Source organism: Microcaecilia unicolor, chromosome 2, assembly GCF_901765095.1.
Source record: "Microcaecilia unicolor chromosome 2, aMicUni1.1, whole genome shotgun sequence".
Classification (NCBI taxonomy): Eukaryota; Metazoa; Chordata; class Amphibia; order Gymnophiona; family Siphonopidae; genus Microcaecilia; species Microcaecilia unicolor.
Genome location: NC_044032.1, coordinates 470,691,477 through 470,706,185, shown reverse-complemented (window position 1 = coordinate 470,706,185; position 14,709 = coordinate 470,691,477). Strand labels below are relative to the sequence as shown.

The 14,709-nt window shown below is 41.6% G+C and overlaps 1 protein-coding gene across 1 annotated transcript in view; it reads right to left on the bottom strand.

Moving 5' to 3' along the window:
- Positions 1 to 14,709, bottom strand: part of CTNNA2 (catenin alpha 2) — a 1,714,656-nt gene that overhangs the window by 75,264 nt on the left and 1,624,683 nt on the right. The window contains exon 17 of the mRNA XM_030191022.1: positions 10,719 to 10,853. Coding sequence (XP_030046882.1) covers positions 10,719 to 10,853 — 135 coding nt within the window. The remainder of the gene's footprint in view (positions 1 to 10,718; positions 10,854 to 14,709) is intronic.

Here is a 14,709-nt window from a genome sequence, read left to right as displayed (position 1 = left end):
TACTTTAACAAAGGTGTTATATCACTTCCCAAATGGAATCCATTGTGATGACAGAAGGTTTTACTAATTCTTACAACACTAACTCAGGTTGCATCAATTCCCCAGTCAAAGTTTGATCACACACAGTTTATGGGTCTCTTCTCACGTCTATTGGTCCAATTTGTGGTGAGGATACTGCCAGGGGAGATCCCTCTGCCATGGAAGATGGGGCCACAGCTCCAAGCAATATCAGTTCCTGCAAATCCCCCATGATGCAGCCTGTTGGTTAAAGGGGCATTGGCCTTTTGATGGGGCTCAACAAAGCACTGTCATTGCTGCTGTGGGCATTACCTTGCTGGATTGAAGAGGGGGCAGAGTGGAAATCACCAGTACTCCAAAGCCAAATGAGTGTTGTTTGGCAAAGAATCGGGGCTGAATCAGGTACAGAGGGAAATTCATGCTTGTTTTCCCCATTCTGGGAGAAAATTGGATATCTTCAGCCAAGACTCGACTCTCAGGAAACAAAGCTAATGGCGTGTGAGATTACAAAGACACCATCTTGGATCCCCATCTCGGCTGCATACAAATTTGTTCTCCAGACATGTCTCTATTCTTCTGCAAATAATCTCTTTTGGACATACTGCATTAGAATATTACAAACTATTATACATTGAATTCTAAAAATATAGTCCACCTTAAGAGTGGACTAACACGGCTACCACACTCCTCTACTTGAAAATATAGGATAAACAGTTAGATTAATTCTGACACTCAATTTCTGTCTTCGTCTGCTCAATTTACTGTATTTATTTTGTGGATCACAAGGCCATGTGCACCCCAGTAAAATTAAACACAGCAGGGCTGATATCATCTAGTAAACTGTTGGTCTTGTGGTGCTCTCAGTATATCTCTATCTGATATGCTGCTTCCTTGTCTAAATGTACATTTATTTTCATCTACAAGTTAATAATACTGAAATCTTGTGTGCCTGACAAACTCCAAAGGAAACTTTTTGATTGTGTTGTTTTCTACAGCAGTTTGCATGATCATATATAACTGGAGAGATAATAATATTCTCAATATCCATTTGGGTAGAATACTGTCCTTGTACTATATAAATACAAATGCACTGCAAATGAAAAACACAATAGAATGAGTTCCCCTCAGGAAAACTTGAATACTAACTCAAGCTTTTAAAATTCAAGCTAGTTGTATGTGTTAGATATTATATTTTAAGGCAACTTAATGTTGTTAATCCTTTGAAAAATTGTTCTTCTATATGTTCTACTGTCGGCATTACATAACCTTAATAAAATAAAAACAATGGACTAATAAATTTTGCAAAACCAAAACTATGATACAAAAATGACATAAGACATAAGTAACTTTGAATATAACAAGTGTGCTAAATTTTCAATCCTTATTTGTTATATCTTGCTTTAACACAGAGGGGGCCAACCTGATGGCTTGGTGACTAGTGCCACCATGTGAAGGACCTTGGTTCAATTCTTGGACCTGGCTTCTTTTCTCAGGCTCCGTAAGCTGGAGAACTGTAGAAGCTATGCTGAAAGTTGGGGGGGCACAAAGATCTCAAGATAGATGGGCACAAAATCCTCCCATATGACCCCCATATACCTGAGTTGGTGGGGGACCCAAGCCCTGCCTGCAGAAGCTCTCCTCCAGTCGAAGTCTGGTGCCTTTCTTTGGCTGCCGCCGTGCAAGATCCCCACCTCTGTGCATGCTTGGATTTGTCAAAACTGAGCACACACGGGAGAGGCCCACCTCTTGTGCATACATGAGGTGTGTGTATTGGGGGGGGGGGTTCCCTTGTGAATGCTCATTTTCACAAAAAACAATCAAGTGCTGGGGAGGGGTATTCTTGCGTGGTGGCAGCCCAGGAAATGTGGCAGGCTTTGGTTGGAGGAAGGTTTTTGCTGGTAGACCTTGGGGACCCTGGCAGCCAAGGCAGAAGACAAAGCCTCAATTTTAGGGTGGCTAAACCCAAATTTTGGGGCCCAGGCCCCCAAGCCCCCACCTCCAGTGGCTATGCTACTGCCTCACAATCCTTGGAAAGAGGGACTCTCAGCCTTTGCTCATTGGCAATACTTGGGACCCTGTAGGTGCGGTAACTTTTTAGCATGTTCTAAAAATTAGCATGCGCTAAAAAGTCAGTGCGCCTACAGTGCAGCTTAGTAAACAAGGCCCCTAGTGTTTAAACTTAGAACATATTAGTAAGGTTCAGGAGGAAATTATGGAACCGTTTTACAGAGCGGCGATAAGCCAAACATGGGCTTACCGCTTTCTCTTCCGGTACTACTGCCAGCTCAACGCAGCCACTGGCAGTAGTCCCACCCTAAGCGTGCACCATTTCCACGGGAAAAAGAAAACCTCAGGAAATGGCTTGCACGGCGGTAACCCAGCAGTAATCAGGCATCGAAACGTGCTGCCCGGTTACTGCCGGGTTAGCGTGGGAGTAAGGGCTTCCCGCAGCATGACCACATGGTAAGAGTTCTCTTACCACATGGCCATGTGTGTCTGGGGGCTTTTTACCCACTGCAGTAAAAAGGGCCCTGGTGCGCAGGAAAAACGGCCCCTGCCAATAGCACAGGGCCCTTTTTCTCACAGCTTGGTAAAAGGACCCCTGTGATTGGCAGCCTCTAGCCAAGGACCATTGTTTCAATGGTTGGCCCAAGCTGAGAAACATACATAAAAATAGAGGGCAGAACACATGAAACTTGACCAAAGTTTTGGCACAGTTATTTCCTTTTCTGCAGAGGGTTTACAACCTAATAGCCTTATTTTTTAGATGGCAGAAAGTGAAAAATGTACAATGGTGTGAAGATTTTTCCAAAGAAATGTATTGTAGGTATTCATGCAGCCCATTAGAATGTCTTTCCATGCTAATAGTGTTAAGATTGATACATTGGTTTATGTGAAAGCATGGATTAGCGGCTGGCTGCAGGACCTTACAAAATGAAGCACACATAGGTAGCCGGTAAAAGGCAAAACACATTATTTATGTACAGAAGGGAAATAGCCAGCCCTGCTTCCTTACAGGCTTGGTACTTCAACTAAAGTCACTTCAAGCATAGTCACAGTTTTAGTAGCCTGCCCCTGACATGGCTACACACTTCAATATATAATTAACATTGTCTAACATAATCACAGTTCCAATGGCCTGTAGCAGACATAGCTCCATAGTTCCCACAGCCAAGGGATAATTGGCCTAACTCTGCAGTCTTCTGTTACCTCTCACACAATCCCTAGAGGCATAGACTTGAGGCTTCTTACAACACAGGGTGCAAGTGTCTGAGCTTGGGCCACTCCTGTTTTATTTCCCTTTTAAATTATCTTGTTAACCACTTTAAAATATATTCTATATGATTTGCGGTTTATAAAAAATAAACTGAAAACTGAAACCCCTCAGGTACTGCAGCCAAGCCAGAATACCTTTGGAGGAATCTTACTCTGAGCCTTCTCAACCTGTTCTGCCAGAGGGCTTTTAACTTCCTGATCTCTGCTTGAGCTCCGCCCTTCTGGCCAGACAGGCTAACTTACCTATTATTATTATTTTTTTTTTTTTTGCATTTAAGTGTTTGTTAAATGTCATGTTATACATCAAGAAACAATCGAATAGAAATGATTCAAATAGATGAATAAATCCAAGTGAAGAAAATACATAATTATAACAATTATAACAATAGCTAATTCTGAAAATGAAAAATTCAGACCATAATTGAGGAAGGCCCAAGAACAGAAAATACAGAGATTACTTTTAAAGAAATAACAAAAGCACCTTTCAAGGAAGTTAAAGCACTGAGAACCCAACCCAAAACAAATAGAATTCTCTACAAACTCATACATTAAAGTGGTAGCTCCTACACCTGATTTCCTGCTCTGAACAAAGGTTCGCTATTGTACTTGATCGTAAAATATATATGAGGCCTCACACAGCTGTATCTTGCATTTGCATGAAATCTAAGAAAAAACAATTGCACTAAGAGAAAGAGCCTCCTGCTTCATAGCAAGAAACTGTTTAATATGCTCCTGAGTTTTCTTACACACATCTGGAAAAATTCTAATCTTATGTCCAAGAATATCCACATTTTGGAAGCAAAAATGCATACATATCAGAGTTTTTGTCTTGAGCAAGTACAAATGACACAATCAAAGCTGCAGTCCTAGTCCTAGGAGTGGCCTAGTAGTTAGAGCACTAGTCTTACAATCCAGAGGTGACCAGTTCAAATCCCACTGCTGCTCCTTGTGATCTTGGGCAAGTCACTTAACCCTCCCTTGCTTCAGGTACAAACTTAGATTGTGAACCCTCCTGGGACAGAGAAATACCCACTGTACCTGAATGTAACTCACCTTGTACTACTGCTGAAAAATCTAAATAAATAAATAGTCACAAAATCTCCAGAAGACCTGAAACATCAAGTGTAGAAACCTCACTTGATCTTTCTCTACTGGTACAACATAATATATATTATTTAGAGGAAAGTTCAAGACATATTTTAAGTACCTAGGGAAGTTTTTCATAAGTACTTATGAAAAACTTCCCTAGGTGCCATGGAAAATTTACAATACACAAGTTCAAAGATCAAGCCTTGTTTTCCATACGTTCCACTCACCAGTGAATCGTCATTTTGTCAACCACTAGAGATGACTGAGTACTTTCGATAGTTTTTACCTCTTAATTCTAAACCACAATTTTTTCTCTTAGTATACTTGCCTCAGACTACCTGTGATTTAGCCAAAGATTAAGAAGGAAATGGTGCAAAAATTCCACAGAGCCTGTCTATAGATTCCATTGTTTGCCAGATTTTTCCCAAGGTGACAACTGAAGGTTTGACCAAAGGAGCCTCAACAAGTCCTCTAACTCCCAGTACAGGGAGATCTCCAGAGTCCCCTGTTTCTTGAGGCTTAGACAGTCAGACTCCATTTCACCAAGATCAAATGCCCAATTGAGTGCTCCCCCTGGAGCAGAGACCATAATTTCAGGCCTCTTCTGCACCTGACTCCCAGTCAGAAGCCAAAGAGCTGACAGCAGAGGTGGATAAACCGGGCCCAGTGACGTTTCGCTGCCCAGCAGCAGCACAGTGATCTCTGCCCCGCTTGCCACAGCGGGAACACCCAAAACAGGTTGGGGTGCTGCAACATACAGCTCCATGGAATGTTACCCTGAAGCCATAACTTACCTATTCTTAAGGTGGCTCTGCTTCAGTGAGGGAGTGTTCCTAAGGAAATACTTTCTTGTACCACCCACTCCCTCACAATTTACTGCCAATTTAGCACTGATTTTTTATGCAGTACAGTTGTTGATTGAAAGTAATCATAGTACACTCAAAATTACTGCTAAACTGGAGGCAAATTGCTGCTCTGAGATTACTACAGTTTATTATATTATATGGAGACCTAAGTTTGTACCTTAGGCAACAAAGGATGAAGGGGTCCTTTTACTAAGTCATGGTAAAAAGCGGCCTGCAGTAGTGTAGGCACGTGTTTTGGGTGCGCATAGGGCTGGTTTTTACTGTGTCTGCAAAAAAGGGCTTTTAAAAAATGTGACAGGAGAAGGGCTTGCAGTAAAAATGAAACCAATGCACACCTATAACCGACCTGAACCCTTAATGCCGGGATATCTGCAGATTCCTCTTATGTATGTTCATTGCAGATATCCTGTTCATCCAACTAGCTGCTGTTTGTTTGAGACAGGCTTGGGAACCACTGGCATATATTAATAATGAGAATAAATTTCAAAAAACAAAATGTAGATAAAGCAATTCTTTACACAGATTTTTTTTTATCAAATTGCATCCTAAGCATGAGAACAACATATGTATACAACTTTATCTGGACTGAGAGGAGGCATTCATAGGCACAGGACTGGGAAGAGGTTTTCATTTATGTGAATTGTTTAATGTTTGAATATATGTGCATAAAATAACATAGAAAGTGTGTTCATGGAAGTGGCATAGTAATAGGGAAGGGGCCTGGCAGGGATGCCAAGTTCTGCCAGCTGAACACATCTCCTGCATGAGTTCCCCCCCCCCCCCCCTTACTGTTTGTGCAGCACTAAGTCAGCAGGCACACTTTAGCCACCAATGCTAGCTCTCTCGCACATGCTCAGTTCAGCAGTCGGCGACTGAAGTGCGAAGCTGACTTGAGTGCTGCCATGGCAGTACAGTTGGGACTCACACAGGAGACATCTTCAGCTGGCGTGGATTGGCATCTATGCCAGCAAAGGTATATTTTAATGTGGTGGCAATAGCGGCGGGGGGAGGGGGAGGGGAGAGAATACTTGGCCCTCCAAGTCCACCTTTGGGACCCCCCAATAATGGACTTCTGGCTACAACTCTGATGCAGAGCAAATGCTGGACATACCCCAGGCAATTATCACACACGCTCTGCACATACAGTGTGCTGGTTTTTACAACTAATGCATGGTAAGTGCAAAAACTTGCCACACTTTAGTTAAAAGGCTCCGCAGATTGATAGAAGCGAGACTCAATATTTCAAAAAGCTGCGATCCTAAATTAAGCACCAAATTATGTCCTATTGTTAGCTCAACTTAAGTGTCAATGTGTTAAGTTTAAAATTAATCTTAAATTAGACTTGCCATTCATGGGACCAGTATTCAAAGGTCTTATCTTCCTAACTTTGAAAGTAATACTCTTAAATTGTTCTCCTTGCAAATTTAGTAGGGTTGAAAACTTAAATTTATACTGAAAATTTCACTAGTATCCTAAATATATGAACAAATCAATAATTTATTTGTAGCATTTGTATCCCACATTTTCCCACCTATTTGCAAGCTCAATGTGGCTTACATTTCGCCATTTCTGGTACAGAATTAAATAATTAAATAAATGTGTGGTAATAAGGGCTGGTTTAGGGTGGGGGGAAAATGTTAGGAGCTTAGCACTGATTTCCAAAACTAGGCTCATAAATTAGCCTCATAAATCTAGACTAATGGGGCCTAATATTTAAAAAAAAGCGCTAAGCTCCTAGAATTTTCCTCCACCCACAATCTTCCCCTGTTGCCACCCACTCTTTAGGCTCCTAAATTTAGGAGTGTGGTGAAATTTTGTGTATAAGTTGAGTCACTCAGAGGGGCATAATCAAATGGGGTGCCTAAGTTTTCCTGGGGCCGTCCTTGCAGGACGTCTCCGGGAAGGGGTGGGGAAACCCGTATTATCGGAACAAGATGGGCGGCCATCTTTCGTTTCGGTAATACGGTCAGGGATTCCAAAATCTCAACATTTAGGTTGACCTTAGAGATGGTCGTCCCTAGAGATGGTTGTCCCCGATTTTCTGCGATAATGGAAACCGAGGATGCCCATCTTAGAAACGACCAAATCCAAGCCATTTGGTCATGGGAGGAGTCAGCATTCGTAGTGCACTGGTCCCCCTTATATGCCAGGACACCAACCGGGCACCCTAGGGGGTACTGCAGTGGACTTCACAGATTGCTTCCAGGTACATAGCTCCCTTACCTTGGGTGCTGAGCCCGCTAACCCCCCCCCCCCAAAAAAAAAAAAAAACCACTTCCTACAACTGTACACCACTACTATAGCCCTAAGGGCTAAAGGGGGGCAACTACATGTGGGTACAATGGGTTTTGAAGGACTCACATTTACCACCACAAGTGTAACAGGTGTGTGTGGGGGGGAGGATGGGCCTGGGTCCGCCTGCCTGAAGTGCACTGCACCCACTAAAACTGCTCCAGGGACCTGCATACTGCCGTCATGGAGCTGGGTATAACATTTGAGGCTGGCAAAATATGTTTTTAAAGTTATTTTTTAGGGTGGGAGGGGTTAGTGACAACTGGGGAAGTAAGGTTAGGTCATCCTTGATTCCCTCCGGTGGTCATCTGGTCAGTTTGGGCACCTTTTTGAGGCTTGTTTGCAAGAAAAAATGGACTAAGTAAAGTCGGCCAAGTGCTTGTCAGTGACGCCCTTCTTTTTTCCATTATCGGCCGAGGACGCCCATGTGTTAGGCAAGCCCCAGTCCCACCTCTGCTATGCTGCCGACATGCCCCCGTGAACTTTGGTCATCCCCTCAATGGAAAGCAGTTGTAAAATACCATGTAATGTTGCAGTAGGCCTTGAGGATGGTATATCACAACTCATACGTTACCAATCAATAATGCACCTTGGGGATCAGTTTTTTTTAAACTACACATGTGGGAAAAGTATGCACGGTTTTACCTGTGTCAGATTCTTCATATTTTCAAAATTATAGTATGCATATACAGTACTTTTGCTTTGAAAATCACCACAAGGAATTTCTGTTTAGCATGCACCAGAAGCGTGGCCAGACGTCCATTTTTGAGGGATCCCAAAGGTGTACTGAGGGGGCCAGGTATTATCTCCTCCTTCCCCCTCCCCTGTCATCCCTTCCCCCCACCCCACATTAAAATATACCTTTGTTGGCCGGGATGCCAAGCCCTGCCACTCAAAGACATCTCCTGTGCAAGTCCCACCTGTGCTGCCAGAGCAGCACTCAAGTTGGCGGCACACTTCAGCCACTGACATTTATGTTCAGTTCAGTCGCTGAACTGAGCATGTGTGAGAGCCAGTATTGGTGCCTGCTGACTTAGTGCTGCTCAGAAAGCAGAGGCGGGACTCGTGCATGAGACGTCTTTCAGCTGGCGGGGCTTGGCATCCCTGCCAGCCATGAAATCAGAAGGGGCTTGAGCTGAAGGTGAGGGGGCCCAGGACCCCAAAACCATCCTTGGCTATGCCACTGCCCTGCATATAGGAGGCAATTTTATCAATCAGTGCCTCCCTCTAGGCAGGCAGATGCCCAGCACCGGGCACCAATTTTATGATGCCATTTGTGTACCAAGATGCCATTTTAGAAAGCTGGTTTAAATCAGCATGAGTGTAACTAAGTTTAGGTGTGACCATTTGCACCTTGTTAATGGCAGGTGTAAATGGGAGTTCTTATATGCACCAAGTGACATATGTAACTGATAGTATTATATAAGTTATGTGTTTCACTTGAAAATAAGCTCATTGTTTGCTCATGCTTTGCCTCTAATTATACCTCCCCCCCCCCCCCCCACACACACACGCACAATTACACACTATAGCACATAGGCACTACCTGATTGTGCACTGGTCACTGTTCTTACTCATGTAACTACCAATTATTGGTGCCTATGATGCTCATAAATGGCATGTATGTCTAGGCATCAATTTATAGAATTACCTTCTTAATGCCATGGGCAGATACTTCTGCATGTCACCATGTTAAATGCAGTGCCAGATAGCATGGATGTTCCTGTATTATCTGCCGCTGCCTATAACATGGTGTGGGCCCAAACATAAATAAATACATAAATCATAACACAGCTACAGTGGCACACCCTTCTCAGAACATCCCCCAAATCTGAATCCTCTCAAATTCAATCCCCCCCGAGCCCTCAGCCCCAAGACATCCCCAAACATCTGATTTCTCTAATATACTATCAACCATCATGGCACTCCTTCATGTCTGCTTCTCATCCCCATCCTCTGATGTCCAATCCACCTCCTGGCTCACACCCTCAACCCTCTGGAGGTCCAAATCCCCAGCTCCAAAGGTCCACACCATGCCCCCAAAGGTTTAGTCTTTAGATGGAAGGATGCCACCTTCCAGTAGTACTGCAAGACTACCACTAGGGGTCATGGTAGCCATTTTGAATCCAGACCGTGGACCGAGAAGAAGCAGAGGGAGACTGGATTGAAGTGCAGTAGCTGTTAGCAGAGGTCTGCACTATCATCTATTATGCAGTAAACCCATGTTAGATGCCTATTGCAGCTTAGTAAAAGAGCCTTTGTATGCAAGGTACAGAAACTTGTAATAAACAGCTTAACTGGTCTGAGTACAGGTTTTCTACACATGGTATTCCATCTTAAAATAATAATAGTCAAAAATAATCGATCTTGTTTATATGTGTGGGAGGAGGGATTGAAGGTCACCTGATTAGAAACCAGAGAATTATAATTGTAATATCATTAGACAATCAGTTTTTAGTCTATGAACATATCTTTTCATGGCCCTGCATTAATATTGCTATTAGTGTGCTGCGGTTTAAAAAAAAATAGCATGTGGGCACTTACTGACACCTATTTCATAGGCAGTAAGGGCCCACTTGCTAGTCCTATGCTAATCAGTTAGTGCAGCTAAATTACTGCATGCTAACTGATTAGTACAGAAACACCCACTCTCCAAACCCAAGACATGCTCCCTCCATGATAAAATAAAAAAATATTTTTTAGTACACTGATTTCAAGTGCAGATCAGGAAATTACCACTGGATGCATGAAAAGCCCTTTTAAGCTGCAGTAATTGCTTGTTAGCACTTACCACAGCTTAGTAAATGGACCCCAAATGCACTTAACCGTCTTGGTGATACAGCTTAAATAAATTCATTTATGAAGCAGTACATTCCCCCCCCCCCCTCCCCGTTTACTAAAGCTTAGCTCAAGTTATCTGTAGAAGAGCCCATTTTATTCCTATGGGCCTTGCTTAGCTCAAGGTATCTGCAGATGGGCCCATTTTATTCCTATGGGCCTTGCTGAGCTCGAGATATCTGCAGAAGGGCCCATTTTATTCCTATGGGCGTTGCTGCAGATAACTCGAGCTACGCTTTAGTAAACAACTCCCTTTGTTTGTTTCAGTATTATTCTCCAGGGATTCTCCTTACAAGTATTTCAAATGGGCTCTATAAAGCTGATGAAATAGCAACTTACCCCTGAAACAATAAGTTCGCCACCCAGATTCTGTACCTCTGCCTTCACTTTACTACAAATATTAAGTTGATGACAATAGAGGGCGATTCGCTGTAGGTATGCTAGTAGATCCTGCTTGCAAGCTGAATCGGGGCACTGCAAGATTTAAAATAAAGAAGAAAAGCAATTATAAACGCACTGTGTAATCCAGTCAACATACCAGTTCTACATCATTCTACCAATGCAATCAAAATAAATAGCACCAAGGTGGCTATTCCAAGGTGGCTTTCATAATTTCACTAATTTATTTTAATTTAGGATCCCTTTTCCTAATGTGTGCTAAACTGTGAATTTGTGTGCTATTACTGTGTGGATAGTTACTATGGTGAATTAATGGACTAATACACAATAGTTTATATATGTTAAATGGCATATGAAATATGAAGTTAGCAAATGCAGTCAAAGCACCTCTTTATTATGCAAATTGAACAGTGCATCTTGTGTAAAACTCTGCAAGCTACATTATTTATTATTTTTAAGGCCTGGGAGTATCATCTTAAAGGGGACAGAGTTCATAAAATAGAAGACTACCTTCCCTCATGCAAATCTCTCCCCCCCCCAAAAAAAAAACCACAACTGTCTTGTAGGCCTCCCTGAACCTCCACACTTATTACCTTTCAAACCCATTTTAGCAGCTGCATTTTGTAATTCTTGAAGTCTCATAACTGTTTATCAGACAACCCTAATAAACAGATATTACAATAATACAATGATTAAAGAATCATCACCTGAATAATAAAGTGAAAATAACGGGCTTCCAGAAAATATCTCAATCTACGTAGTAACTTCAGTTTGAACAAGAACTTTTGAACCAAATGGTTGACATGAACTTTCAAAGTTAAACCCAAGTCAAGCCAAACTCCCAACAACATTTCATTTTTTAACAGATATGTCAGAATCATGGAGGCACACAATATCCAAATTTAGGTCTCTTTGTCCATCTATAACTCTCAGTGGAACTGCTCTTTGGAGACATCCAAACAAAGATTTCCCTAAAAACTTCATTCATCAACATTTTCACAGCAGTAACATCTTATAAAAATAGGGAAAATTCCAAAACAATATCATCTGCATAAAAATATTCAATATCTCTCCTCTTCAATATCAATCCTAATTCACTCATATTTAAATTACAAAAGAACTGGGGAAAGAGGTGAGCCCTGAGGAACTCCCTATGCCATGATTTTGACCATTCATCTTGCCAATAGACCTACAAAAATCTATTTTTCAAAAATTCTTTAAACCGCTTTAGCACTTTCTCTACCATTCCCATACCCTCCATCTTCCCTAAAAGTACACCATGATTCACCAGGTCAAAGGCTGCTGGCAAGTTTAATTATGTTAACATCACCTCAATCTTCATATCAAAATAGCCCCACAGTTTGGATACCAATACCATAAGTATCATCTCCATACTAAAAACGGAGCAAAAACCTGATTGAAAAAGATCCAATAAATTGTGATCATCCAAATACTCTTGGAGCTGTGATGTTACAATAGCTTCCATAATTTTTGTCAGGATATTAGCAACTGGTCGATAGTTATTACAATCCATAGTGTCAAGTAAAGGTCTAAGAATAACTCCCATATCTTCCACAAAACTCACCATCCCTCAAAAAACATAGGGTGATGCCAGAATTCAATCTAAACAAAACCTAGACACCTAGGTTCCATTATAGAATAGACTCCTATTGTTCGGCCCTTATTGTCTTTGCCTGATGGCATAATTTCTCCTATTCCTGAGGCCTATGAAAAGCTATGAACTTTAAAACAACTTCTCTTGAGGGATGAAAAGACTTAATGCGAGCACTTTGAAACATATTAAGCTAAAAGGTTTGTCACTCTAGATCAGTAATTAAAAAAAAATCACTTCATAAAAAGTTTATAGAAACTAGGCTCTTCTATTGACTTTGAACTCCTAGGTTTCATTTTAAATGAGTCACTGCAGAGTTTCTATGCCAACTACCTAACCAGTGTGATAAGACAGATTTATCATTATCTAAGTACAAAATAAGGTCACCAGACAAGTTATTTATGTATTTTCAGTTATTTTGAGGTGATGCCTTTTAATTGAATTGACTTTATGCAGTATACTGACTTGAAAAGAATATTCAATAACTCTGAATAATGTTGGTAAGCTGCATGGGCAAAAATTTATCTTTAGCAATTTTTCTGAACAAGAGTTTGATGGTCTCTGCCCTGAAGCAAGTGCACCTAAGCAAGTAAAATGCAAATAACTTGTATACTTATCAAAACAATTTTAGAACATGTTATTTTAAACAAATCATTTGCTTTAGATAATCAAAAAGCACAACAATGTAACCTTTCTTCATGAAATATAAGTTATCTTTTGTAGTTATGTTCTTGTGTAGGCAAACACAAGCATGAAGATGATTATATAATAAAGAAAAATGACTAAGTATACTCTTACCTGGATATTTAAACAGAAACACCATTCATCTGCACGATGACTGGGAACTTATGTAAATGCAAGCTAAATAGTTTATTGTTACAATTTACTATATTATAAATGTATAAAATAGCCCACACAGCACTTACTGCTTTATGGAAACATAGAAATATGATGGCAGATAAAGACCATATGGCCCATCATTTCCTCCCAACCATACTGTTACTATTCTTTCTTAGAACTTAATGATTTGAGCTCTAAACTTAATCAGAGCTCATCTCCATGTCTGCTCTTATCAGTCATAAAACCTCTTACACCCTCTTAAGTTTGTGGGGGGTAATTCTATAAGGAGCCATCTAGCTTATTTGGCAGGAAGGCAGGTTACTGAAACATAGCAACAGAGAAAAATAAAGGCAGATTAAAACCATATGGCCTATCCAGTCTGCCCATCCATGCCAACTACCATTCCTTCCTCTCCCTTAGAGATCCTATTTATTTCTCCCAAGCTTTCTTGAATTTGGATACAGTTTTCATCTTCACTACCTTCACAATTCCAAGGCCATTCCAAGAATTTGCCAATCTTTCCATGAAGAAGTAATGGTTAAGGTTGCTCCTGAGACCCTTTCACCTTCATCCTATCCCCCCTCATTCCAGAGCTTCCCTTCAAATGAAAGAAACACATCTTTTGTGAATTTATGCCATGGAGATATTTAAACATCTCTATTATATCTCCTCTCTCTCTTGCCTTTCCTCCAAAGTATACGTGGAGGGGCATAATCGAAGCGGGCCACCCATCTCTAAGGACGCCCATCTCCGGGAACGTCTATGAGAAGGGGTGGTCCGAACCGTATTTTTGAAAAAGATGGGCGTCCATCATTCATTTCGAAAATATGGTTTGTAAGGACCAAATCCCATGGATTTGGTCATTTCTGAGATGGGTGGTTTGTTTTTTTAGCGATAATGGAAACTACAAACGCCCAGCTCAGAAACGTCCTAATCCAAGCCATTTGGTCATGGGAGGGACAACTGTACAACAGTACCATAGCTCTTAGGGGTGAAGGGGGCAACTAATGTGGGTTTTAGAGGCCTCCCATTTACCACCACAAGTGTTACATGGAGGATGGGTGGGCCTGGGTCTGCCTGCCTGAAGTGCACTGCAGTACCCACTAAAAGTGCTCCAGGGGCAGGACTTGTTGCTGCTGTATAACCTTGGCACACCAGTTGACACCTGAAGACTAATCTCTCTGAAAAAGTCCTTTATTTGAATAACCACGTTTAGTCACAGTTCAGTGCAGATCACAGGTTGTGCCCTGCTGGCAACGAGTCTCCCTGGTACTGAGATTAGCAGTAGGTCAGAGCTGGCAGAATAGTGTACAATGCCCTCTTTCAGTAAACTGGGTAACACATGAAAGGGATCTAAAACTGTCTTACAAAAATGGCCACTACCTCATGGACTACCGGAAACACAACAGGGCACACTCTGACCCAGTAAGCAGGGGGAAAAGCACCATGGGAGTAGAGCTTACCAACTACCAACATCGT